Genomic DNA, 25,711 nt, shown 5'->3' with positions numbered 1-25,711 from the left:
ACCATTATAGTGGTCAGTGTTTGCTTTAGTTGGGCTCTTGACCCTTGATGTTGTAATATTACATTTTGTGTTACTGTTTTAACTCAGTTATAACGGCTAGACAAGCTAAGAGAAAAGATGATCAGGTGGTGTTGGTTATGCTTTTACATAATCTTTGTTTTACTTGAATATCTGAACTCATTTAGAGCCTGATCTCTGAGTTAAATTAACATTCATTATAGCAGCACTGTGATTCAACAATAAAAGACCTGGAGTTTTCAGTAGAGGTGGGCAGATCGATACTAATATCGATACCAACGTTGGTATCGGTATTGATCGATACCAGCGTGAAAATATCGATACTTAAGTTTCAGTTTCTCTCATTTTGCGACCTGGCCATGTTTGTCAAAATGCTGCTGCTGTCACAGAGCAGAGCAAGCTCTCAAGAGTGCTGCTCGTGCTTGACACTGCTCTCCTCCCCCTCTCCTGTGTTGTACCGTCACGTGACTCACCACTAGCGCTACCACCAGCAGTCAGGCGCGCGCGCCGCTCAGCCGCGCATTTTCTAACAGCAGTCAGTCAGAGGCGGAGAATGGCAGCAGAGAGAAAGAGGAGCATTTTTTGTTAACATGCTACTTGAAAAGAGAATTTGTTTTTACATTTTTTATATTTGTGAAGTAATCATTTTGTAACTTTGTTTATTTAAATAAAACAGAAGTAACCAAAAGTTGTTTCTGAACAAAAGCTTTTGTAGTACTGATTAATAACCCAAAATGCAAATCACAAAAACAAAGTAAAAGTCATGAAAATTCATTTAGATTTAGGTTGAAGACGCATCCACCTTAATTATTAAAAGTATCAGTATTGGCGATACTGGCCCTGTATTTACTTGGTATCGGATTGATACCAAATCTAGCGGTATCGCACACCTCTACTTTTCAGTATAATCGAACGTTTAAGAATTCTGATTAAAACAAAGATAGGGGAGCCTTCTGTTGGCACACAGTGACATCAAGAACCAGCGTATGAATCTCAAAAATGGTGACAAACAGCATATTCAGATGAACTGTAAGCGTCACAAAACAAGCTACTAAAGAACTATTACTCATAATTTATTCATGCTGCAAAGCATGATGGGAGCCATAAATGAGTTTTGATTGGTGGCACCCAGAATGCAGTGCAACATGCTTTTTGATGGTCACCATTGTTTAGGTTCTCAGGCTGATTCTTGATGTCCTTGTGCCTAAATGAGAGATTATTTTCTTTTTTTTTGACAAGGTATTGATCAAAAGTGCTTCTAAGAATTTCTCTGATTGTGCTGAAAATACCAGAACTTATGTTGTACAACTACAGGATGCCTGTTATTGCTAAGAAACACACCCAACTCAGAAACCCATATCAAATGCTGATAAGTACACCCGGGTGCAGCCTGCAGATCAAGACGGGGCTGCACCTGGGGCGGGACTGCCATACCTACTCTGATTGGTTTGATCGTCGTTCATAGACATACTTGATAAGAAATGTGTTGTGTAACTGGTGTAGGACAGAGTATGTTGATTAAAAAGCTAAAAATACTGTGCAGTTTTACAAAGCCTTTACTATAATGCAGTTGTTTATTGTTAACTTGACTTCCACATCATTGCTTTCTGTTTTTATTCACAATTTGTACAGTGTCCCAACTTTTTTGGAATCGGGTTTGTAGAATGTCCTGATTCATTCCAGCTGATTGAAAAGAATCGGCTCAATAATGGTCGTAAAATGGGTATCGGAGAAGATACCCATTTAATATATTAATTTAATATAAATAGATGATACTTTATAAAGTTTATCTCAATATTTTATACTTTAAAATAATGAGGAGCAGCACATTTTCCTGAAATAAAGGGGAGGAAAACTGCAATATAGTAAAGAAAATTCAAGTTTCATAAAAATTGAAATGGCACACAGACACATTATCAGAGGTGGATAGTCCAGGGGTCAGAAAGTAAAAGTCCTGCCATATGTTTATTCCACCCATGAACTCAGCAGCTGAACTTGTTGTGCTAGACCTCACTCTGTAGCTTTGTATGTGGTGTTGTAGAAAAGAGCGATCAGTGATCTACAATAAACACATAGTCACAATGAGCTGGTGTGATTATGTTCAAAATAATGTTCGTTTGTTACATAAGTTTAGATTTTGAATGGTCATCCCAGTGAAACTACAGCACGCAAAAAAAGTACTGCTTTAATATTTACAGAGAATGAATTTTAAATCTGTGTAACACATACAGAAATTTGAACTCAAGTGCTTTTTAAACACACACAGATATCAAGAACCAGCATATTAATCTCTACAGTGGTGACAATCAACAAAATGCTTCTTGTTGCAATACATGAAAAACTCCCATAATGCACTGCAGTATGAATAATTATTTTCACCACTGTTGAGGATCACATGATAAATGTTCATGGCTAAATGCCTAAGCAGGGTTTTTTTTCTTAATATTAAAGTATTATAATGGTAATGTATAATGAAATATCACTCTTTTTTGAAAAATAATAAAGAAATTCAAATCAAGATCATACAGTCATCAAAAGCTTCGGATACCTGCTAGTTCAAGATTTGTTTCAGCATTGCACAAATGTTTGCTGTGAAACAGTAATGCATTTGCTTAGAAGCAGATTTTTCAAAACTGTTAAAAGCCTCAAGAGCTCAACTGAAGCAAATACTGACCACAATTACGGTGGCAAAGTTTTTTTTTTTTTTTTTTTTTTTTTTTTTTTTTTTTTTTTTTTTTTTTTTTCAATTGATTACATCCAAGGCTGTGCTTAAAGTCAGTTGTAGTTCTTGTGTTTCTCTTTTCTTCAGTGATGTTGATTGTTAACAGTAGGTGTTCATCACTAATGCACAATCTTCATTTAATTAGTCAGTTAATTATCTCATTAACTTTAACTCTTTGAGGACTTGGGATTTAACTTGAGACTTGTTTGTGACTTGGAAGAATGACTTCATTCCTCTGGTGAAATCAGCTGCTGAGTTCATGGGTGGAATAAACATATGGCAGGACTTTTACTTTCTGACCCCTGGACTATCCACCTCTGCACATTATTGCAGTGTCATTTATCAACTGCATTACAGATTATTATATGTAACAATATGTCATGTTATATAAATTAAAACAATACTTTCTCATATTCTGATGATATGAAATAATAAAATTTCAAAAAATATTTAATTCATAATTCATTTTTCTATCTAAAGGCCTGATCCTCCCACTGTGGATAATAAACCCAATTAATTTACTAAATGTGGTGGGTTGTTCGTCTGTTAAGCTTAATTTAACAAAACAATCATTTCACAGACATGGAGAGTTACAGACTAATGTTTTTTTTTCTTCTGTGCAATATAATGAAGGCTTTATAAAACTGCACAGCATTTTCAGCTTTTTAATCAACATACTCTGTCCTACACCAACTACACACATATTTCTTATCATGTATGTCTATGAAAGACAATCAAGCCAATCAGATTAGGTATGGGGTGGGGCTGCACATGTAGCGCCGCCCCAGCTCAATCTGCAGGCGGGTGCTTCTCAATGATGATGTCAAAACGAATAACACCACCTGATCTAATTTCCTTCTTGGCTTGTCTAGCTGCTGTATCACAACTACAGTAACAACAAAAACAATCTGTTTAAAATTTTAAGGGTCAAGAGCCCAACTAAAGCAAACACTGACCACTATAATGGTAACCAATAATTTACCCTTTTCTCCTTCAGTGATTCTGTTCGTGAACTTTAGGTGTCTTCAATAAATCTGTTTTGGGGGCCTTAAGACACAACCTTTTGAACATGATGCCTGTATCAAATCTATGTAAGCAACAAAAAATGTGAATTTGTAAAAAGGTTGACGTCATGTGCATGTGTATAATGTTTTCGCAGGGTGTTTCATAGTATTCTTTAGCATAGTGTTTTTGTTTGTTTTTTTGTCCAATGAAATCAATATTTTTGTGTAAATTTTACTTAATTTTGTAATGTATTCTACTCATTTTGAATGGTTAATTCTAATTAATTAAAATGTGTTAAATTTAATTAATAATATTGCTTGTAATCTTTTGACACAACTTTATTGAGTAAATATAGAGAATCACTTTTTACCAGAGGTGGGACTTTCAAGTCACATGCAAGTCTTCAAGTCATATACCAAGTCCTCAGAGAGTTAAAGTTAATGAGATAATTAAGTGAATAATTAAATGATGATTGTGCATTACTGATGAACACCTGCTCTTTCTGAGAATTACAGAGGATCAGATGTTGATGTTTTAGTGGTTAAAATCATGCCACCATCATGGAGATCAGTGTTTGCATTACTTGAGCTCTTGACCCTTTCGTTAACTCAAAGTAATTTGCTTTCAAGCAATTACAATGTTGTTTTATGGCAAGCGTTTATGCATTCTGCATGTGGTTGTACACTTTCTGCCTATAATGCATGATGAATGAACATCATGAAAGGTATATCTTTTGTTTATTGATTTATACTCAGCTAACACTAAACTAAAAAAAAAAACCTTATTAAACATGCCGCAATAATGCTTCAATATTGAAAAAGAGACTTGGTTAAATCAGGCTTTTAGACATGGACACTTATCATATGATCCTCAACAGTGGTGACAATAATTTTTCATACTGCAGTGCATGATGGGAGTTTTTACTATGGTGTAACCCAGCATGCATTGCAGCATGAAACGTTTTGTTGATTGCCACCATTGTTGAGATTCATATGCTGGTTCTTGATGTCTGTGTGTGTCTGACTAAAAAAAAAAAAAAAAAAAAAAAAAAAAAAAAAAATTTCCTTTGTGTTTAAAATTAATTCACAGTAACTATTAGAGCAGCACTTTTTTTTCACAGGATTGATTATGCAAAACCTAGACATGTAAATACAGAAAGTTACTTTGATTGTGATTAGAGAAACTTTTGATTATCTCAGCATAAAAACAGCTAATATCTGCTCACTGTAACAATGCGCTGTTATTTTAATTCAGCGCTTGTAGTGCAGCAATAGACTCAGTGCGGAAACGATCTCTACACTACTGAAGACGCGCTGCAGGGCCGCAACTGTGTGCAGTGTGAACGTTTTCTGTCAACAATTTGTTAACATGAGTGCAGAAAAAAATACACACCGCATACGCACTGCAAACGGAGCGCTAACGCTAAATGGTTAAATACGGGCAAGAATCAAAAGGTAATGCAATTCATAAACTTTCGTGACGATGTGACACTACCTCAACTGTACAAGTGACAATTCCTGTCACCTGTGTAGCTCGCTTATAGACAGACGTGATGTGTGGTGATTTGAATCCATTAGTGTATTTTGAGAGAGAAATAGAGAGAGCGATCTGTAATTAACTCCCGCTGTTTGTGAAGTTACTTCTCAAACAAGGTTTTCAAATTACTTTATAAATTATTTAATGAAGAAATATAGCATTATAATTATTTCACCCGGGCCAGACAGAGACTTCGACGGTGCCGTTGCATGTCGTGCCAAACCTCTCACGGCAGCGTCATCAGCTTGAGATATATATATATATATATATATATATATATATATATATATATATATATATATATATATATATATATATATATATATATATATATATATATATATTTGTGGTTTAAGCCAAATGACAATGACATTACTGTTTTCACTGTATTTTTAAATAAGATTATCTATGACTTTAATTTAACAGTAATTTTCTATGTAACAGACATTTCCTCTAACAGCTGAAAATGTAATTTTTTTTTTTAGATGATTTTTTATTTTTTGCAGCGTATCCTTCTGTTGACCCCTGCTACAACTACACTGTGCTGGACGATCCATGGAGATCCACCAGTAATACATATTCCAACATGTGTGACGAGTCTGCCACCTGGAGTGGCTGGTATCGTCTCTTCATTAACGGTCTGAGCGCTCAGATCCCAGACACATGTGTTGCTCAGTACAGCTGTGGCACTGCTGCCCCACTGTGGATTCGTGGTGGACACCCAACAGTACATGATGGAGTCGTCACTCGAGATGTCTGCGGTCACTGGATCAATTACTGCTGCTATTACGGGTCTTACCCCATGAAAGTCAAAGCCTGTCCAGGCAATTATTATGTCTATGAGCTTGTTCGTCCCAATGAATGCCCTTTAGCATACTGTGCAGGTAATTATATTTACATCAGCTCTTTTTATTATTTGTGTAATTGCTGATTCATTAATATTCATTAATAAGTTATTAGTAATTAGTCTTTATTTTTTTCAGTTGTTACTAACATCAGCAGCACTCATACAACAGTCACACCAGAGACGAGCCCAGCTGGTAATGTAGTCTGATGTTTCCTCTGTTGATTGTGTTTTGACTGAATGTTTGTGGATCTGTAGAAATGAACAGGTGTGTTTGTGTAAAGTTGAGGGATTAAATAGTGTGTGAAATGCACAGCTGCAGACCATTGCAGACATTTCCATTTTAGTGGATCTCCAATGCATGAGTATGATGGTATGATTGTTCACAGATTCTGAAAAGACTGCATGGAGACTGAGTGATATTAGATTTGTGTTACTTTTGTTTGTTTTTTTGTTTTTATTTATTTATTTATTTGTTTTACCTTAAATTTCTACAAACTAGTTTTTGTTCATCCACATTCATATGGAAGCAGCACTTAACCACAACAAGGGAAAAAAATAAAATAAAATCAAAGTGTGTGTGTGTGTGGGGGGGGGGTATAGTGTATAGGATCCTTCCTGAACCTAAGTTCTAATATTTTTCTCTCTTCATTTTTTTTTCTCTCTTCAAATACCTTTTATTTTTCTCCACAAGAGGCAACACGGAAAGGGAGGAAAATTACAAACATTAAAAAACATTAGCAGTACAAACATCTGCCTCCAGGTGCCACCACTATCAGTTAGCATGAGATCTAATGGTTACACTGCTTTCTCTGTTTATTTATCCTTGAATTCTACATTACAAGAAGGATTTGCACATCACAATCAAGACGAAATCATATTACATATGTTTCATGTGTAATTTTTTGGTGTAACAACTAGAGATATTTTTAGTTGTACATTATGCACTAGACCAGGGTTGGAACAAAAATGTGCAACAAACAATAAATAAGTTTCAATATGGAATTAATTGTGCAGGGTTTTCTTTGTGCTTGATACTAAAAGAAAAAAAGAAAATAGTTAAAAGTGTATTGAGCTGTGAAAGAGATGCTGTTCCCCAGGCAGCTTTCTGTGCATGTGATCTGAGATGGAGCAAAATCAAGTGTGCTTTCGAAACACTGCTTTGTGAAGCTTTGAAACCTTACAAAACATTTGTTTTGAACCAGTTGTTCAGAACATGCATCAAACTGGCACATTAAAGCCACGTGGTTTTAGTAAACAAGGCTTTGTTGCGTCACATTTCAGAAGCACCCCAGAACCGGGTCTTGTCATGAGTGTGAGCACAGAGAGTTTTTACTCTTTTCTTCTCTGTGTCAGTGGTTCCCATGAAATGCATTCAAGCGCAAAACTCTGCAGGTGTACTTTCTGAAATCGTCTAATAAGCCAAATGTAGCTGTTTACACTTTACATTATTATACAAAGCAAAAGACATGCAGTGATATGCCAGAAATAATACTTTATTATTCTGTTTGTTGCAAAAATATCTTAATATGCTAATAATATAATAATTTACATAAATGTCACTTTAATTATAAAAATAGTATATTAATATAATATTATATTTATTATTATTATTATTTTATTTTTTATTTTTCACTGGATACTTTTTTTACTCAAGTATCTATTAAGATTGAGTTATTATTTATAGAAGTACACTGTAAAACCTGACAAGTAACTTAACTCAAACCGTTTGAGTAAACAGATTGCCTTGATTTAAACCATGTAAGTTTTAAAACTTTGCAATTAAGTAATTAAGTGATTAATTAAGTGCTGATTGAGCTTTAGTGATGAACAGCTGCTGTTAACAAACAGCATCACCAGCTCCACTTATTAATAACCAGACTGACTTTATTTCTGTCAGACCTCTGCAGAAGAACTTATTGAGAATTAACTAAGGTTTAGATGTTGATTTATGTTTTCATTTTAAGTAACTATGCTAGAAATCAGTGTTTTGTTTTGTTGGTTTATTTTAAATTTGTTGTTTTGTTATATTTTATTATAACTCAAAAATCCAGAGAAAATATTATCAGGTATCATCAATCATTGAGCGATTCAGAGTCCAAAATCTGACTAAATAGGTGTTGTGTAATTAATTTGGTTGATTGAAATAAAAGCTAATGAGTTAATATAAAGGACTTTCCAAACACTTTGTATGCATACATCTTTCTTTTATGGCAGCAATTAGTCACACACAGACATCAATAATCAGAATATGAACCTCAACAATGGTGACGAAAAAAAAAACCTTCCTGCAATGCATGCTAGGTACTATTGTAGTACAAAACTCATCCATGGCTCCCAGCATGCTCTGCTGCATTTTTTATTATTTATTTATTTTTATGGTCACCATTGTTGAGGTTCATATGCTGATTATTTATATCTGTGTGTGACTAATGGACACCTTAGAGGACCAAACTGTTTGGAAAGTTCTTTATATTAACTGATTATCACAGAACCACTGGCTCTTAGAATCACTATTACTGTAATCAATCCAACTAATTACTCAACGCCTATTTCATCGGAACAGTTCAATAATTGATGATTATCATTATTAATATACAGTATAACAACGAACACCTAGGAACAGATTAGGTAAAAAATGTTAGCTTGAAAGCACTGTAAGTTACTTTGGATAAAAACAGCTTCTAATTGTGTGAGTGAGTGCGTGCATGTATATATATAAAACAACTGATGATATTTCCTCTGGGCTTTCGAATTACAACAAATATGTTTTAGAAACATATGGTTACAACAGCCAGAGAAAAAACTAAAACAGAAATCAAGGGTCAAGAACCCAACTAAAGCAAACACTGATCTCTAACATGGTTACTTCAAATGAAACCATAAATCAACATCTAAACCTTAGTTAATTCTCAATCAGATCTTCTGTAGACGTCTGACAGAAATAAAGTCAGTCTGGTTATTAATAAGTGGAGCTGGTGATGGTGTTTGTGTGGTTGTTTTTTAATATGTTGTTGGGTTTTTTGTTTTTTATTTCAGTTGATTTCATCTAAGGCTGTGTCTGAAGTCAGTTGTGTTTCTGTTTTCTTCAGTGATTCTGTTTGTTAACAGCAGCTGTTCATCACTAATGCTTAATCAGCACTTAGTTAATCACTTAATTACTTAATTGCAAAGTTTTAAAACTTACATGGTTTAAATCAAGGCAATCTGTTTACTCAAACGATTTGAGTTAAGTTACTTGTCGGGTTTTACAGTATAGTTCCTTTATTTTCTTCAGTAATTCTGTTTGTTAACAGCAGGTGTTCATCACTAATGCTCAATTATCACTCAATTAATCACTTAATTATTTAATTGCAATGTATATCTTCTTTCAGTGAACTCAACTGAATTAAGTTCAGAGTACTCACAACTACACTGTAAAACCCGACAAGTAACTTAACTCAAACCGTTTGAGTAAACAGATATCCTTAAAAACCTGACAAGTTAGGTTTACTCAAACCGTTTGAAGAAACCGATTGCCTTAAACCATTTAAGTTTTAAAACTAACACACTGTAAAACCCGACAAGTAACGTAACTCAAACCTTTTGTGTAAGCAAATATCTTTAAAAACATGACAAGTTGGGTTTACTCAAATCGTTTGAGGAAACCGATTGCCTTAAACCATTTAAGTTTTAAAACTTAACAGTTATGAGTACTCTGAACTTAATTCAGTTGAGTTCACTGAAAGAAGATATACATTGCAATTAAGTAATTAAGTGATTAATTGTGTGATAATTGAGCATTAGTGATGAACACCTGCTGTTAACAAACAGAATTACTGAAGAAAAGAGAGAAAGGAACTACAACTGACTTCAGACACAGCCTCACTAAAACCTGACAAGTTATGTTAACTCAAACCGTTTGAGGAAACCGATTGCCTTAAACCATTTAAGTTTTAAAACTAACAGTTATGAGTACTCTGAACTTAATTCAGTTGAGTTCACTGAAAGAAGATATACATTGCAATTAAATAATTAAGTGATTAATTGAGTGATAATTGTGAATTAGTGATGAACAGCTGCTGTTACCAAACATAATCACTGAAGAAAAGAAACACAAGAACTACAACTGACTTCAGACACAGCCTTAGATAAAATAAACTGAAATAAAATACATTAAATCTCTCAAGATCTGATTAAACAACCCCACAAACAGCATCACCAGCTCCACTTATTAATAACCAGACTGACTTTATTTCTGTCAGACGTCTACAGAAGATCTGATTGAGAATTAACTAAGGTTTAGATGTTGATTTATTGTTTTCATTTAAAGTAACCATGTTAGAGATCAGTGTTTGCTTTAGTTGGGCTCTTGACCCTTGATTTCTGTCTTAGTTTTTTCTCTGGCTGTTGTAACCATTTGTTGTAACTCAAGAGCCCAGAGAAAATATCATCAGGTGTTATACACACACTCACGCTCTTAGAAGTTGCTTTTATCCAAAGCAACTTACAGTGCATTCAGGTTAGCTTTTTTTATCTAACCTGTACCTAGATGTTGGTTGTTATACTGTATATTGGTGGTGATAATCATTGATTATTGAACTGTTTGGAGTCTAATCTCTGATGAAATAGGTGTTGTGTAATTAGTTGGATTGATTACAGTAAAAGTGATTCTAAGAGTCAGTGGTTCTGTGATAATCAGTTAATATAAAGAATTTCCCAAACAGTTTGGTTTGGTTTTGGTCAAGAGCCCAACTAAAGCAAACACTGATCTCTAACATGGTTACTTCAAATGAAACAATAAATCAACATGTAAACCTTAGTTAATTCTCAATCAGATCTTCTGTAGACGTCTGACAGAAATAAAGTCAGTCTGGTTATTAATAAGCGGAGCTGGTGATTCTGTTTGTTAACAGCAGCTGTTCATCACTAAAGCTCAATCAGCACTTAATTAATCACTTGATGACATAATTGCAAAGTTTTAAAACTTACATGGTTTAAGTAAAGGCAATCTGTTTACTCAAGCGGTTTGAGTTACTGTGACTTGTCAGGTTTTACAGTGTATTAATTTTAAAACTTAAATGGTTTAAGGCAATCGGTTGCCTCAAACGGTTTGAGTAAACCTAACTTGTCAGGTTTTTAAGCATATCTGTTTACTCAAACGGTTTGAGTTAAGTTACTTGTCGGGTTTTATAGTGAAGTTGCATCATTTATTTTTAATCTGTGCTTTAATAATTTTGCACAAATGACATCTATATCATTTGCTGTTTTGTATTAATATTGTCTTCATGCTGATTTCTGTCATTGCAGTTATAAATATAACGCTGCCAGAAGAATGCAACGTAAGTTGAGTTTCTGAAATTGAAGTTTTAGAGTTGGACTCACAGCTTCTATGAATAATAGTACAGACGGCATAAGATGTGCATTGTCAGATATTTGAAATATGAATGTGCTTTTCTATTTATTGTTGATGGTTACTTGCACAAACTTACATTTGTTTGCTATTAATATTGCAAAGCATGATTAAAATCACAGAGTGTGTTTTATTTACTGTATAAAACTCGGTTGTGATTTCAGAGTCAGACCCCTGGAGGATGTTTTCAAAATCTGCTTGAGCAGATCGAGAACATCACAGTGCTTCCTTTAAATGTAAGTCTTCAGGAGAAAATGTATAAAATTAAGAATATCTAATTTAGATAATATATGACAAACAGAGCAGTGCTGGCTTTCTTTACATTTACATGAACAGTAACTGTATCGGACTGCATTTTTCTGATCAATAAATTAGACTGTGACAAACATTTTGACTGTGGCCTTCAACGCTTCAGAGAAGATTTTAGAGTCATTATCAACAGCAAGCCAAGCTGAACTAGCCTCCCACGGAAACCTTGTGTTAAAAACCAGTGAGAAACTGATTTCTACATTAGTGAAGCCGACAGACACAAGTGACAGTGTCAGTTTTACTCTTCCTGCTGTAGGTAAGTGGAAACACAATTATTATTGATAATGAAACTCAGATTATATATGACGTCAATTACTTTATTTAGTCTAGAGAGCATTGTTGGGATAGACAGCAACACATGCAGCTACAGTAACTAATTAATTGTGTTATAAACTTATAAAAGAGCAGGAAACACTGCCTGCAATTTATTTATTTTTTTTCGCATGTCAAAGGTCAGCATTTTGATGCAAATTCATCTTTCAAATTATTTGGCGGCGTGGGTAGGTAGTTTCATGACAAACCATGAAAAAAAAGAAACTACAAAATTAAACACAGATTCTCTTACAGTGAGAAGTTAATGGTTTGTGGAGACCACAGTGTGTTTTTTGAATATTTTCTGCCTTGAGCACAAAACAATCAACAGTTGCAAGACACACAGCAAAATCCCTGGTGTTAAATTAACACGGCTCTATTTTTATATGGGAACAACCAGCAGTGTGTTTAAAGTAACACTGAAGCAGTATTGAAGTTAATGAAGTAATTAAGTGATTAATTAAGTGATGATTGAGCATTAATGATGAACATCTGCTCTTAACAAGCAGAATCACTGAAAGAAAGAAAAAACTCAAGAATTATGTTACACACAAGATCCACAACTATCCCCTTAAGGCAACGTCCACACGAAGCCGGAGCTTACCCCAGTCCGATCTTTTTTTCCCTCATTCTAAAAAAAAAAAATCACGTCCACACGGCATTTTATCAAGAAATATCTGCATCCACACAAAACCAGTGAAACCGACTGAAAACAAAGTAGTATACATGTCAGATCAATATGTGGCCCTGTAATTTTGCCACAGAGCTACACTAAAAATGAAGAAGACTTGGAGCATGCGCATAAACCTTGCGCGCTGTATACAAACCATTGTTGTCGTTGCTCTTACGTCACATAGCGGTGTCTGACTAGGGTCGACACGTGGGGTGATGACATCATCGTTTCAGAAAATATACGGATGGCCCCATCCACACGAAAACGCAAAGACGGCGTTTTCAGATTTATCCACTCTTACAAAAAATAGCAGTTTCACCTTCCGAAAACAGCAGATCCGTGTGGATGAAACACCTATTCGATAAAAAATTGTCGGTAACACTTTATAATAACGTTCTGTCATAAGTCATTTATAAATTATTAGTTAATGATGAGCTAATCATTTACAAAACATGACTATACATTCATAAATGATTAATAAATAATAAGTTAACATTTTAGTAATGTTTTATTAATTCAGTTATAAGTCACTTATAAGTTATTGGTTAATGATGAACAAATCATTTTACAAAACATGACTATATGTTCATAAATGATTAATGAGTGGTATGCTTACAATTTACAAATGTGTTGTAAGTTATCTTAAAAAAAGTTCAAATCATGAAATAAATCAAACGGATCATTAGTAGATGGTTTATAAGTTATTAGTTGATACATTATTTATCACTTATAAATCATTGAAGTATTTATGTCAAAATTGTTTTGTATCTCAATAAACAATTGTTAATCATGAACAAATGATGAATAAACCATTAGTAAATGATCAGTATATGATTTATTGGCAAATTTGTTAGCTGGTCCGTGTTCAAAAGCACAAACATGCAGGTATGTTAAAGCACTATTTTTAAGAAGAGTAATTCATTTGTTTTGAAGTTGATAAACATTTATAAATGCCTTAGTCAGGTGATTCCAGTGGCTTGTGTTAAATCCTGTAAGGGAAACAGGTCAATTTAGCTCAAAGGGAATCATTTAAGATTTTAAAGGGAATTTGAACAGAATCACTGTTTCACGGCTGATCACTGAAACGGCCAGCGATTCACTGAACGAGCCGTTTAACATCAAATCTGCGCTGGATATTAATATCCAAAGTATAGTGAAAACACTATTAATTAGCACAGTAACAAGATCGGCAGTTTAAGACATTAGCTTGTGAGCACAAAACACAAGATACTTCTCTTTTCAATATGAATAAGGCTTTATTAGATAAATCTAAGACATATAAACTATTCTAACACATAAGCACACGCACTCACACATTCACACAAGTTGCAGGAAGATAGAAAGTTAGGAAAGAATGAGTTTAAGAGGATGAGAATGTGAAATCCTAAGTTTACAGCAATATGTGAAATTGCATAGACATGAACAACCATCAATCACTTAATTAACCCTCGCACTGAGTTCATCAATGAGGTTAAAATTATATTAGATAACACCAGTACAGATCAGAGTCTGGAGGTACGTTACTTGTGATGCCTGTGTAACGGGGTTCCCTTTGTTGTCGTTGAAAAGGGGGTTTCCCGAGGTTGCTGATTGGCTGGAAGTTCAGTAGTCGTTGAAGTGACGTCTTGGGAAGCCCGTGGTTGGGCGATGCGGAGTTGTGGGCTGGCTGAAGTTTCAGACGGGCACTCGAGGTCAGACTCGGAGACACGGTGTTACAAAACTTAACTCAGAACACGAAACTCTCAAACGGAAAAGAAAAGAAACTAAAGTAAAAGAACAGAAGTAAAGTTTGACGAGACTAGGTGGTGTTTCTTCTCATCGTGGCTAAGTAGCAGCAGGCGTGCAGGCCGAAGCACGCTGGAACCGCGCTCAAAGAACACTAAAAGTGATGACTAAAAGCATGACTAACAGCTAAAGCTATAAGCAGAGGCTAAAAGCCAGCATGACTGATAGCAAAAGCTAAACGGAAGCTAAAAGCTAAAAGCAAAATTTGATGGTGTCCTGAGTATTTAAACTGGCATTTTGGCCACACCTCAAATGTTGTCTTGACCAATTAGATATTGTCTTTTCTCGGGGTGTTGCATTGTTTGTCCCACCCATTCATAAATCATATGTTATCTTATCAAGCACATGGTCCGAATTTTCCCCGCTCTTGCAGGGTATAATTTGGACATGATTCCTATAACAAGAATATGATACATTTGACAAATAACTGATGGTCAGAAACGTTTCAAGCAAGAAGATTCGAACACACACATACTAAACATGAATATGATCCCTTAAGCTATTCAAGAGTTATTTAAAAAGACACACAATAAGTGATTAGAAACATTATAATCAAATGTGTGGGTTCATGTATGATATGGAGTTAAGCAATGGACTGATATCCATTTAGAAGTCTTTTCTGATTTCATTTTGGTGGATTTATGCATTGGAAGGCATTCTCTGTGCCATTCTGGGGAGTAAGGATATGTCCTGTGAAGACCAGAGGGGTTAACCGGTCTCCTTAGGAATTTCAGTCTGGTTCTGCTAGGTGGGGGGAAGTCAATCCAACGATCTTGTTTACTCTCATGGCTTTACATGTGAGGGTCAGACTGTCCATCTCTTCGATTACTTGCCCCAAATTAGACAGTCTCTTCTTCGAACTGAAATTGTCAATAATTGTTCTAATGGTGTTAATGTTGAAAGCTGTTTCTCTGTAAGAGTTGGTTGGTTATCAGACTGTGGTGCTAGGAGTTGATTTACAACATCCTGCCTTTCTGTGGAATTCGGCTCATGTTTCAACCAGGCTCCCGATCTAATCTTTAATTTGTCTGGTTCACGCTACATCCTTTCACTCATCAGCACAGACTTGTGTTCTGTGTGGAGTGTGTGGATCTAGTGATGAAGTGAACCCCTTCCACTGAAGCTCACATCAGGTGCACAGAGTTAAAGACTCCATGTGTGTCAGAGAAGACAGCTGTCTATACCCTCACCAGTCAGTACTTAGTAAACACTACAAAGTGTTCAACACCTGTTATATGTGTAAACGCATGAATAAATCATTTACAACCCTTTCTGCATCCCCTAATCTAAAGTGTAAACTATTCATCACTTGTAAATGTGTTACATATCATTTGTAGACCTTACTTACCTGTTGCAAGTTATTTGTATATGTACACAAGTCATTTATAACACTTTCTGCATCCCCTAATCTAAAGTGTAAACTATTCATCACTTGTAAATGTGTTACATATCGCTTGCAGATCTTCCCGTTACATGATCCATCTCATTCCATCACTTTACCCAAGCTTGAACTTAATTTTTTTTTAAATAAATAAATGAACACTCTGTCACCATTTAATCAGCACTTAATTGTTTATTTTTTATTTTGTTTCCCTTGGGACAGCTGCTCACCATAACATGAAAACGCACCATAAATGTAGTCCATTATTTTGTGCATTTTATTCCAAGTCTTCAGAAGTCGTACGATACCACCGTGTGAGAAAAAGATTTGTTTTCCGTAATATAATCATTATACATTAATAACAGTACATAGCTGCCGTCTCATCCATTAAAACTTTCAAAATTGGCGCTCCTACACAGCGACACTGGTTTGCGGCATTGACGTCAAACCTTGCTCCTTTCTCCCTTATTGGCTGTCACTTGTGATTTGCGACCACCATAGATTGTTTGCGACATGCCAAATTGTTTTGAGTGAGATGCGGCGCGACGCTTTGAAGGATGGAAATGCAGATCAGGAGAATGTTTGTAGTGGTTAAACACTTAATTTCATTCTGTAACTCACACAAAATTGTTTTGCTGTCAGATCACTGGTAATGTAGCACACGCATCGTTTTATCTGTTCTTTATACTGCTTTTTGTAATGTTTTAAATAAATTATTGTGACTAACGTACATTTATCTGCCTGTTACACTTTGTATATTGTCAAAATGGTTATGTTTAAGATTATAGAGTGGAGTAGGGAGCTTAAAATGATCTTTTTATACAATAGTATATTAATAGTCACTGTCAATATATCTATATTGCTTTTTTATTTTTGTGAAGTGGCTAAAACGTCGTGTATAAGGGATGTGTTAGGGGCTCAAATATATCTATATAATAGTAAAATATATTTGCATAAAAAATATTTATAATTTAATTATCATATAAGGGATTTGTATAGATTTGTATATCCTGTAACTAAAAGACATACCACAACCTTTGCATATGGCAAATACATGGTAAATTTACAAACTGCAGTTTGTACATAATTTATAAAGATCTGCAAATGATATGTAACACATTTAGAAGTGATGAACAGTTTACACTTTAGATTAGGGGATGCAGAAAGTGTTATAAATGACTTGTATACATATACAAATAATTGGAACAGGTAAGAAAGGTCTACAAATGATATGTAACACATTTAGAAGTGATGAATAGTTTACACTTTAGATTAGGGGATGCAGAAAGTGTTATAAATGACTTGTGTACATATACAAATAATGTGTAACAGGTAAGAAAGGTCTACAAATGATATGTTACACATTTACAAGTGATGAATAGTTTACACTAGATTAGGGGATGCAGAAAGGGTTGTAAATGATTTATTCATGCGTTTACACATCATCTATAACAGGTGTTGAACACTTTGTAGTGAGTACTAAGTACTGACTGTTGAGGGTATAGACAGCTGTCTTCTCTGAAACACATTGAGTCTTTAACTCTGTGCACCTGATGTGAGCTTCAGTGGAAGGTAAAACCAGTTCACATCACTAGATCCCACACAGAACACAAGTCTGCACTGATGAGTGAAAGGACTTAACGCATTGCAATCCCCTTACTTTAAGTCATTTTAAAATGTTTATTCATTTGACAACTATTAATTTATTATTCTTAAAAAAAATAGCTTTAGCATAATTGCATTTTCGTGGGTTTTAACCAACCAACTTACAACCTTAACGATGCATCAAAATATGATATACTTATCATTTACTAATGTTTTGATCATCATTTGTTCATGATTAACAATTGTTTATTGAGATAATGGTACATTGACATTTCAGTGATTAATAATATATTAACTAGTAACTTCATAACCATTTACTAAGGATCTGTTTGATCCTTTTATAATACGCTATTTTTTTTAAAGATAACTTAAGACAGATTTGTAAATTGTTGCGGGCTTATAACTTAATAATCATTTATAAACGTATAGTCATGTTTTGTAAATTATTAGTTTATCATTATCTAATCACTTGTACATAATTTATAACTGAATCTACAAAACATTCAAAAAAGTAACAATTTATTGAACATTTATGATACGTATAGTCATTTAAACGATTAGTTAATCATTATCTTATTACTCGAAAATTACTTATAACTGAATCTACAAAACATTAATAAATAATTTACATATCACTTATTAATCATTTATGAACACATAGTCATGTTTCATAAATGATTAGTTCATTATTTACTAATCACTTGTAAATGACTTGTAACAGCATTTACAAAACATATATAAAATGTTAGCATGTCACTTGCTAATCATCTATATATTTTTGTAAATGATTAGTTCATCATTAACTAACCACTTATTAATGACTTACAACTGAACGTTATTATAAAGTGATACCAAATTGTCTCAGTGTGGACCGGGCCTAAAACTACAACTGACTTCCAGCCGCAGCCTTAGGCTGGGCATACACTGTGTGATTTTTGCAACGTTTTGGTAAATACCAACTCTCACTGCACAAGTAAATCACATGTAATGTCAAGCCAAAGCACAGGATTTATGTGCTCACACTATACGGCCCGATCGTCAAGCTGCGTCTTGACTGCTCACACTATAACCGGAACAGTGTGGCCTCCATTGTTTCAATCCAAATCACATGCCATGTCACCATGGTTTCATTTCTGTTTTCACGCAGATGCAGTGAAGGAAAAAAACACTGAGTTTAGTCGGTTCATACATAGTTCCACTTCAACTGTGCGATACCCTCATGAAGGGTGTCAAAATTTCTGACATGTCAGAAATTAATCCGACCGTCCGATTGTCGCACAGCAGAGGCTCATCACCTCTCGTCACACATAGAGAGAACATAACATCAATACAGGACCAAGAAACAGTGAACTGACTATAACTTAAATAGGAGGGCAAATGATGATAATTAATGAGACACAGGTGAATCAAATGGCGAAATCAAAGGGGAGACAGAAACTAGGTCACACAGGAAAGACAATAATAATGAGAATTTATTTTATTTTTATTTTTTTACATTTACATGTATTCAAATAGTAGATTAAATTAGACTAGAATGGTTAAAACCAAATCAGACATTTCCCTTTGCAAAGTACTTTGCAAAGTAAATGATTTAAGTGAACTTTCATTTGTATATATAAAGTGTGTGTGTGTGTGTGTGTGTGTATATATATTTATATTTATATATATATATATATATATATATATATATATATATATATATATATATATATATAGTACATACAATTAATTACCACATAACTGCTTGTTTGTGTTTAATCAGAGGGTCAAGTCTTCATGGTTGGACCAAAGGTCACCTTAGATAAAATCCCTCGACTTGACACGACAAATTCTTCTGTGGACATCGATCTCATTGGGATATCCAAGAACAACACTGAAAGTATGTGAAATGTTTTAGTTTGATTTAAAAGATGTGGGAAGATACATTATACCATTACCACTAAACCACATTTACTTACTTTTTGGTTGCTGTTGTTGTTGTTATTGTAGCATATAGTACAGGGGTGGTGAACTCCGGTCCTGGAGAGCCGCAGCCCTGCAGAGTTCAGCTCCAACCCTAATCAAATCTCACCTGCCTGTAGCTTTCTAATAATGCTTCAGACCTTGATTAGCTGGTTCAGGTGTGTTTGATTAGGGTTGAAAAACTCTGTAGGGCTGCGGATCTCCAGGACTGACATTCGATACCCCTGATATAGTATTTAATGTAAGTTTCTTTCTCTGTTTCTGTCACACAGGATCAGCTGCTGTGGCTTTCATGAGCTACGTCACGATGGAGAATCTATTGAAGTCAGACTTCTTCTACACATCAAATGACACAATTAAAACCATGATGTCCACTGTGATCTCAGCTACTCTTCCCAAAACCACCAATACTAAACTCACCAAACCAGTCAACTTCACCTTCAGACACATCAGAGTGAGAGACTGAAATGTGTTTGTCCAACCTAAGAACTGATGAACATCTGAAAACATCTAATATTTAGTGTTTTTTTTTTCAGGAGTTTGATCCCAGTGGTTCTCTGTCCTGTGTGTACTGGAATATCAGCAAGTGGATTGTAGATGGTTGCTCTGTTTTAGAGACCAACAGCAGCTACACTGTGTGTTCCTGTGTTCATCTGTCCACATTCACTCTCATCATGCAAACCAGCCGCCCAACAGAGGTACAGAACATTTCTAGTGAACACTGAAGAAAAGCACAGATTTGGCTCTCATGAACTCTGACATGTTTTCTCAGAGTGACCCGCTGCTGGATCTGTTGAATTTGGTGTGTGTGATCGTGGGGTTGGTGTTCTTCAGTTTGGCCCTGTTGACCTTTGCCCTTTGTCAGTGGAGTCCTTTAGTGAATAATGTGGCTCGAATCAACATCTGCATCAGTCTTCTGCTGGCTCACCTTCTGTTGCTGCTCACACAGCAGTTCCTGAGCCTCATACGGCGTCAGCAGGTGAGAATGATGAAGGAGCCCTACAGCTCAGTACAGCAGCACTGAGAATCATCATAACCATCTCTCATGATCTCCAGGTGTTGTGTGCCGTGATCTCAGGCCTTCTGCACTTCCTCTTTCTCTCCGCCTTTGTGTGGATGTTCATTGAAGGTGTGCTGCTCTTCATCTGTGTGAAGAACCTATCACAGATCAGCTCCAAAAAGAGGAAGGTGCTTAGCACTGGATTCCTGTGTGTGATTGGATATGTGGTTGCTCTGGTTGTGGTGTGTGTGTCTGTCGGTCTGGTTCCTGAAGGCTATGGCAGCAAACAGTGAGTGATCTGATAAAATATAGACACAGGCTGTATCAGTGTCACACACAAGATTAAAATCTGCAATATTTCACCAGTCAACACCTGAAATAATATTTCTGACAAATTCATTCAGTTATATTGATTTTTCTCTAAACAGCTGCTGGATTAAAATGGATAAAGGCTTCATCTGGAGTTTTCTGGGTCCTGTTTGTGTCATACTAGCGGTAAAAACATTTCTCATGACTTTTATTTATATTAAAAGGAAATCAAGGTGATTAATTACTCTTCTACTTTGCAGTTAAACACAATTCTCTTCATCAACATCATCATCAGTCTGAACTCTGCTTTCAAAAGTCTCAATGCTGATGTTTCACAGATTAAGCAAACCAAGTAACATTATTATTTAATCACTCTATAGAAAATCACATAGTCAATAAAGGCACATTAACACTAATTCTTTCTCTGTTTCTCTGCAGGATTATGGTGTTTAAAACACTGGCTCAGTGTGTGGTTCTTGGTTGCCCCTGGATTTTGGGTTTCTTTATTAATGGCAGTAAGGTGCTGGAGATCATCTTCCTGATCTTGAACTCCCAGCAGGGAACCTTCATCTTCCTGATCTACTGTGTCCTCAATAATAAGGTCAGACACCACTCAGTTTACATGTGTAATTTGGATGTTTTCACTGAGGTCCTGTTCTTATTTTGGTGATCTGTGACTAAGTGTAAACTGACCAAAACGGAGACTTTGGAAAACAATTGTGTGGCTGCTCACATTCGCTCTGCGTATCCTTGACGACCGTGTAAACAATAACATCATGCTTATTGTTGTAGACATATGTATAGGTAGATTCCCCATTCGACCGCTCCAAGCAGGCAGACGCATCCACCATTTAAATAATAGGGGATCTATATTTACATAACTATGGTTTTACCTGTATGAATGGTCATGTGACATGAATTTTCAGTTGTGTATAGTACAGACCAGGGGTCTCCAACCCTGCTCCTGGAGAGCTACTGTCCAGCAGATTTCAGCTCCAACCCCAATCAAACACACCTGAACCAGCTAATCAAGGTGTTTAGTGATACTTGATAATTACAGACAGGTGTGTTTGAGCAGGCTTGGAACTGAAGTCTGCAAATGGTAGTTCTCCAGGAGCAGGGTTGGAGATCCCTGGTGTAGACGGAGATCATTTCTGAAACGCAGTGAAAACGCCAGTGTAGACGAGGATCATTTTCATTCTAAAATGCCGTTTTAAAATGAAGAGGCATTATTGTAAACAGGGTCTTAGAGAGGAATGTCAGAGGCAGTTTGTTTAAACTGTTAAAGCCATTGCACACTGAGTCCCAAATTTTTGCATGTTAAAAAATGGTGTCATGCTGTGTCAATCATGTTCACACACTGCCTCTGAAATTTTCGTCTGTCATAAAAAAATTCAGATTGGGTTTGATTTTCTGCGGGTTTTTTTCGCATCTGTAGCAAGAATTTTGAAAGGTGTTTTGACATTTCAGAGCCACCGTACAAGCGAACAATAAAATCCAGAATGGCGACTGTCGAGTTGATCCACTTTGTCTCGCAGCACAAAGCCCTGTAAAGATCCTTGCACAATGAGTTCACAGAAATTGGTGGTCTTCTTTTTAATATGTGGGTCTAGTATGGCAGGCAAAGCACCAAACTGAGCCCCTGACATCCTGAAGTAAACTTTGAATCGCCCGCTATAATCCCATGGCTCCTTAATACCTTTCTCTCTATATTTTGGGATTGGATGGACCCAATATTTTCTTTTCTTTATCTCTTTTTAAGAAGAGAGTGGACAACAAAATCATCCTCACTGCTTGAAGATTCCATTTATTACTGTTTTGTGAATTTTTTCACTACGGATTAATGAATACACATCAGACTCAATGTGCAAGGTTTCTGTGCGTGACAAATTTTTAGGATAACGAATACGAAAGAGAGCATACGAAAATTTTGGACTTAGTGTGCAATGTCCTATACTCTTCCATTTTCTTCCTGTGATGGAATGTTCAAATTAATTAAAATTATTCAAACTCCTACTGTTAAAAATTCAAATTTAAAATGACTTTAAATTTTAAAACTACTTCAAAAATAGGCTCTGTTTTCTAAAGATAGCATCAGAGTTTAAAATCTTTTTTTATTTTATTTTTTCCTTCTTCATTTTGTCCTAATAAGACATTTTATCATCCCGCAAGGGTTATGGAAGTAAAGGAAAGCATGAATATTTGAATACTCACTCCTGTTTCTAAAAATGGAGATCTAGTATCTAAAACCCACTTTTTCTAACCTGTTTATTCCAAACAAACTCCATTCTGGTTCATGAGTTTCAGAGGTTAAACTGATATCATGAAGTCACTCAGCTCCTCTCGTTTCATTCTTTTCCAGGTCAGGCAGCAGTACAGGAAGTTCTTCAGATGTCTTTGGTCAAACAACACAGAGGACCACACCATCACATTTAGAGTAATAACCACTGAATAAGTAATAAGTAAATTCTGCTCAAGTGCCATTAATATACAGCTGATTTTATATAACAAAATATATTTTTTTGTATGCTAAATGTTATAGTCTCAGATCATTCTGCAAATGAAAGAAAAACATGTTATTCTACAGTGTCTTATTTTATAGCTTCTTTATTTTTTTTTTTTTTTGTTTTATTTTTTTTTTTGTTTCAGATCATTCTGCATATATATATATATATATATATATACACACAGCAAAATCCCCAGTGTTAATTTAACACTCTGAGTGTGGACTCATATAAACACCGAAGTAGTGTTAAAAGTAACACTGAAGCAGTGTTGAAGTTAATGAGATAATTAGGTGTTTGATTGAGTGATGATTGACTATTATTGAAGACACCTGATTTTAACAAGCAGAATCACCAAAGAATACAATCACAATTTGTGTGTCACCATTATAGTGGTCAGTATTAGCTTTAGTTGGGATCTTGACCCTTAAGTGGTTAACTTTAGGTTTTGTGTGGCTGTGGTAACTGAGTTATAACAGACAGACTAAGTGGTTAACTTTAGGTTTTTTGTGTGTTGTTGGTTATGTTTTAGGTCTGAATACTTGAGTTGGATTGTCTTTATTTATTACATAAGTTAAATGAAAAATACAAGACCTTGCATTTTGGCCTAAACAGACAGATGTTTTTAAAAGTTACAGCTACATAATAAATAAATATATTTTTTTTTAGACACACAGACATCAAGAATCAGCGTGAGCATCACAACAATAGCCAATAAAAACTCATCATTTTTGCCGTTTTTATGTGACTTTTTAGTATTTAGTTTTGTGATGTTCAGAGTTGATCTGTTTATCTGAATATGCTGTTTGACACCGTTGTTGAGATTCATACACTGATTCTTGATGTCTGTGTGTGCCTAAAATAATGAATCTTGAAAAGGAAATCAGAACAGTTTGCAAGGGACCCTTACAAAATGTATAGCAGATACAGACTTTTTCAAAAGTTGTTATATTCAATCAAGTAAGTATAACTCAGAGAAAAGACTCTGAATGAGTTCAATGATTCAAGGCACATAATGATTACATTAAAACATAATCATCACCACCTAATGACTTTCACTCTCAGCTTATCTGTCTGTTATAACTCAGTTATATCAGCCAAACAAAATTTAATGTTAAAAAGTCAAGGGTCAAGATCCCAACTAAAGCAAACACTGACCACTATAATGGTGACACACAAATGGTGATTTTCTCGTTTGGTGATTGTGCTTGTTAACATCAGGTGTCTTCAATAATGGTCAATCATCACTCAATTAATCACCTAATTATCTTATTAACTTTAACACTGCTTCAGTGTTACTTTTAACACTACTTCGGTGTTTATATGAGTCCACACTCAGAGTGTTAAATTAACACTGGGGATTTTGCTGTGTATATATACACACACACACACACACACACACACACACACATATACATATATATATATATATATATATATATATATATATATATATATATTTTTGTGTTATTTTTATTATTGGTTGTTGTTATTATTGGTTTTTGTTAAATTCTCAAAACAATCACATTTGAAAACTCCAGAAAACTATTTCATGTGCGCATGGTAGAGGGAAATAAATTAGTTGTATGGAAACATGCAGTTGTGCGGGAGTAACCATTTATAACTTTACAATTACATCTTTGTTTTTTGAGCTCAGAAAGCTCCAAACGAATGACTGTTTCTTCTATAAAGGCCCATTTTACAGTACATTACTTTAATATTGTGCTGTATATAAATAGCAAAATGTATTTTCAGGAATGAGGGACACATGTTTTATTGATATTGTGAATTTACATTTAAAACTAAACTATAAAAATAAGAACATGAACAGCTAATAACTTCAGTGTAAAATTAATCTGTTACTTAGCTTGAATATTATATTGAAATGTGAACTGCATTTTGCTTTTGTACAGGTCACATTGGTGTTTTCCTGTACTATTTGAATGCATTTCGTCCCCTTGGAATTATAAGGTTCTATCTGCATTCTGAGTAGTTCTGAAATATTGAGCTTCAAAGTTTTTGTGTTCCATTCGACTGTGTAGATAGAACCTTATTGTTTTTTAAATAAAAAGTCCCATAATGTACACAACATTAAAAAAATCTATCACATAATGTAAATACGTTTACAGAATAAGAATATGTGAATAACTCAATTTTGACAAAAATGTTAGATAGAACCTTATAATTCCAAGGGGACGATTTCTGTTAGAAAATATGTTAATTAAACAAAATAATAAACAATGCTAAAGAGATAGAGAAAGTGTGTGAATGTGAATTACTCACAAATGTGTGGCTTTCCTGAAACTTCACTCTTAAAAATAAAGGTGCTTCACGATGCCACAGAAGAACCTTCT

The 25,711-nt window shown here is 34.8% G+C and overlaps 1 protein-coding gene across 2 annotated transcripts in view; it reads left to right on the top strand.

Moving 5' to 3' along the window:
• Positions 1-23,460, top strand: part of LOC109066172 (adhesion G protein-coupled receptor E3-like) — a 39,035-nt gene extending 15,575 nt beyond the window's left edge. The window contains exons 3-16 of one of the 2 annotated variants that reach the window (XM_042717269.1): positions 5,788-6,165; positions 6,265-6,321; positions 11,415-11,446; positions 11,682-11,753; positions 11,893-12,082; positions 19,345-19,461; positions 19,817-19,998; positions 20,081-20,242; positions 20,317-20,523; positions 20,601-20,833; positions 20,973-21,039; positions 21,114-21,205; positions 21,292-21,454; positions 23,216-23,460. In XM_042717269.1, the coding sequence (XP_042573203.1) occupies positions 5,788-6,165; positions 6,265-6,321; positions 11,415-11,446; positions 11,682-11,753; positions 11,893-12,082; positions 19,345-19,461; positions 19,817-19,998; positions 20,081-20,242; positions 20,317-20,523; positions 20,601-20,833; positions 20,973-21,039; positions 21,114-21,205; positions 21,292-21,454; positions 23,216-23,308 (2,045 nt within the window). In that variant the 3' untranslated portion in view covers positions 23,309-23,460. Of the gene's footprint in view, positions 1-5,766; positions 6,166-6,264; positions 6,322-11,414; positions 11,447-11,681; positions 11,754-11,892; positions 12,083-19,344; positions 19,462-19,816; positions 19,999-20,080; positions 20,243-20,316; positions 20,524-20,600; positions 20,834-20,972; positions 21,040-21,113; positions 21,206-21,291; positions 21,455-23,215 lie in introns of both variants that reach the window. The other variant, XM_042717268.1, reaches the window with a different exon arrangement.
• The last annotated feature ends 2,251 nt before the right edge of the window (positions 23,461-25,711 follow it).

Source organism: Cyprinus carpio, chromosome B1 (genome assembly GCF_018340385.1).
Source record: "Cyprinus carpio isolate SPL01 chromosome B1, ASM1834038v1, whole genome shotgun sequence".
Lineage (NCBI taxonomy): Eukaryota > Metazoa > Chordata > Actinopteri > Cypriniformes > Cyprinidae > Cyprinus > Cyprinus carpio.
The sequence above is the reverse complement of the archived record's forward strand: the minus strand, read 5'-3'. Positions and strand labels throughout refer to the sequence as shown.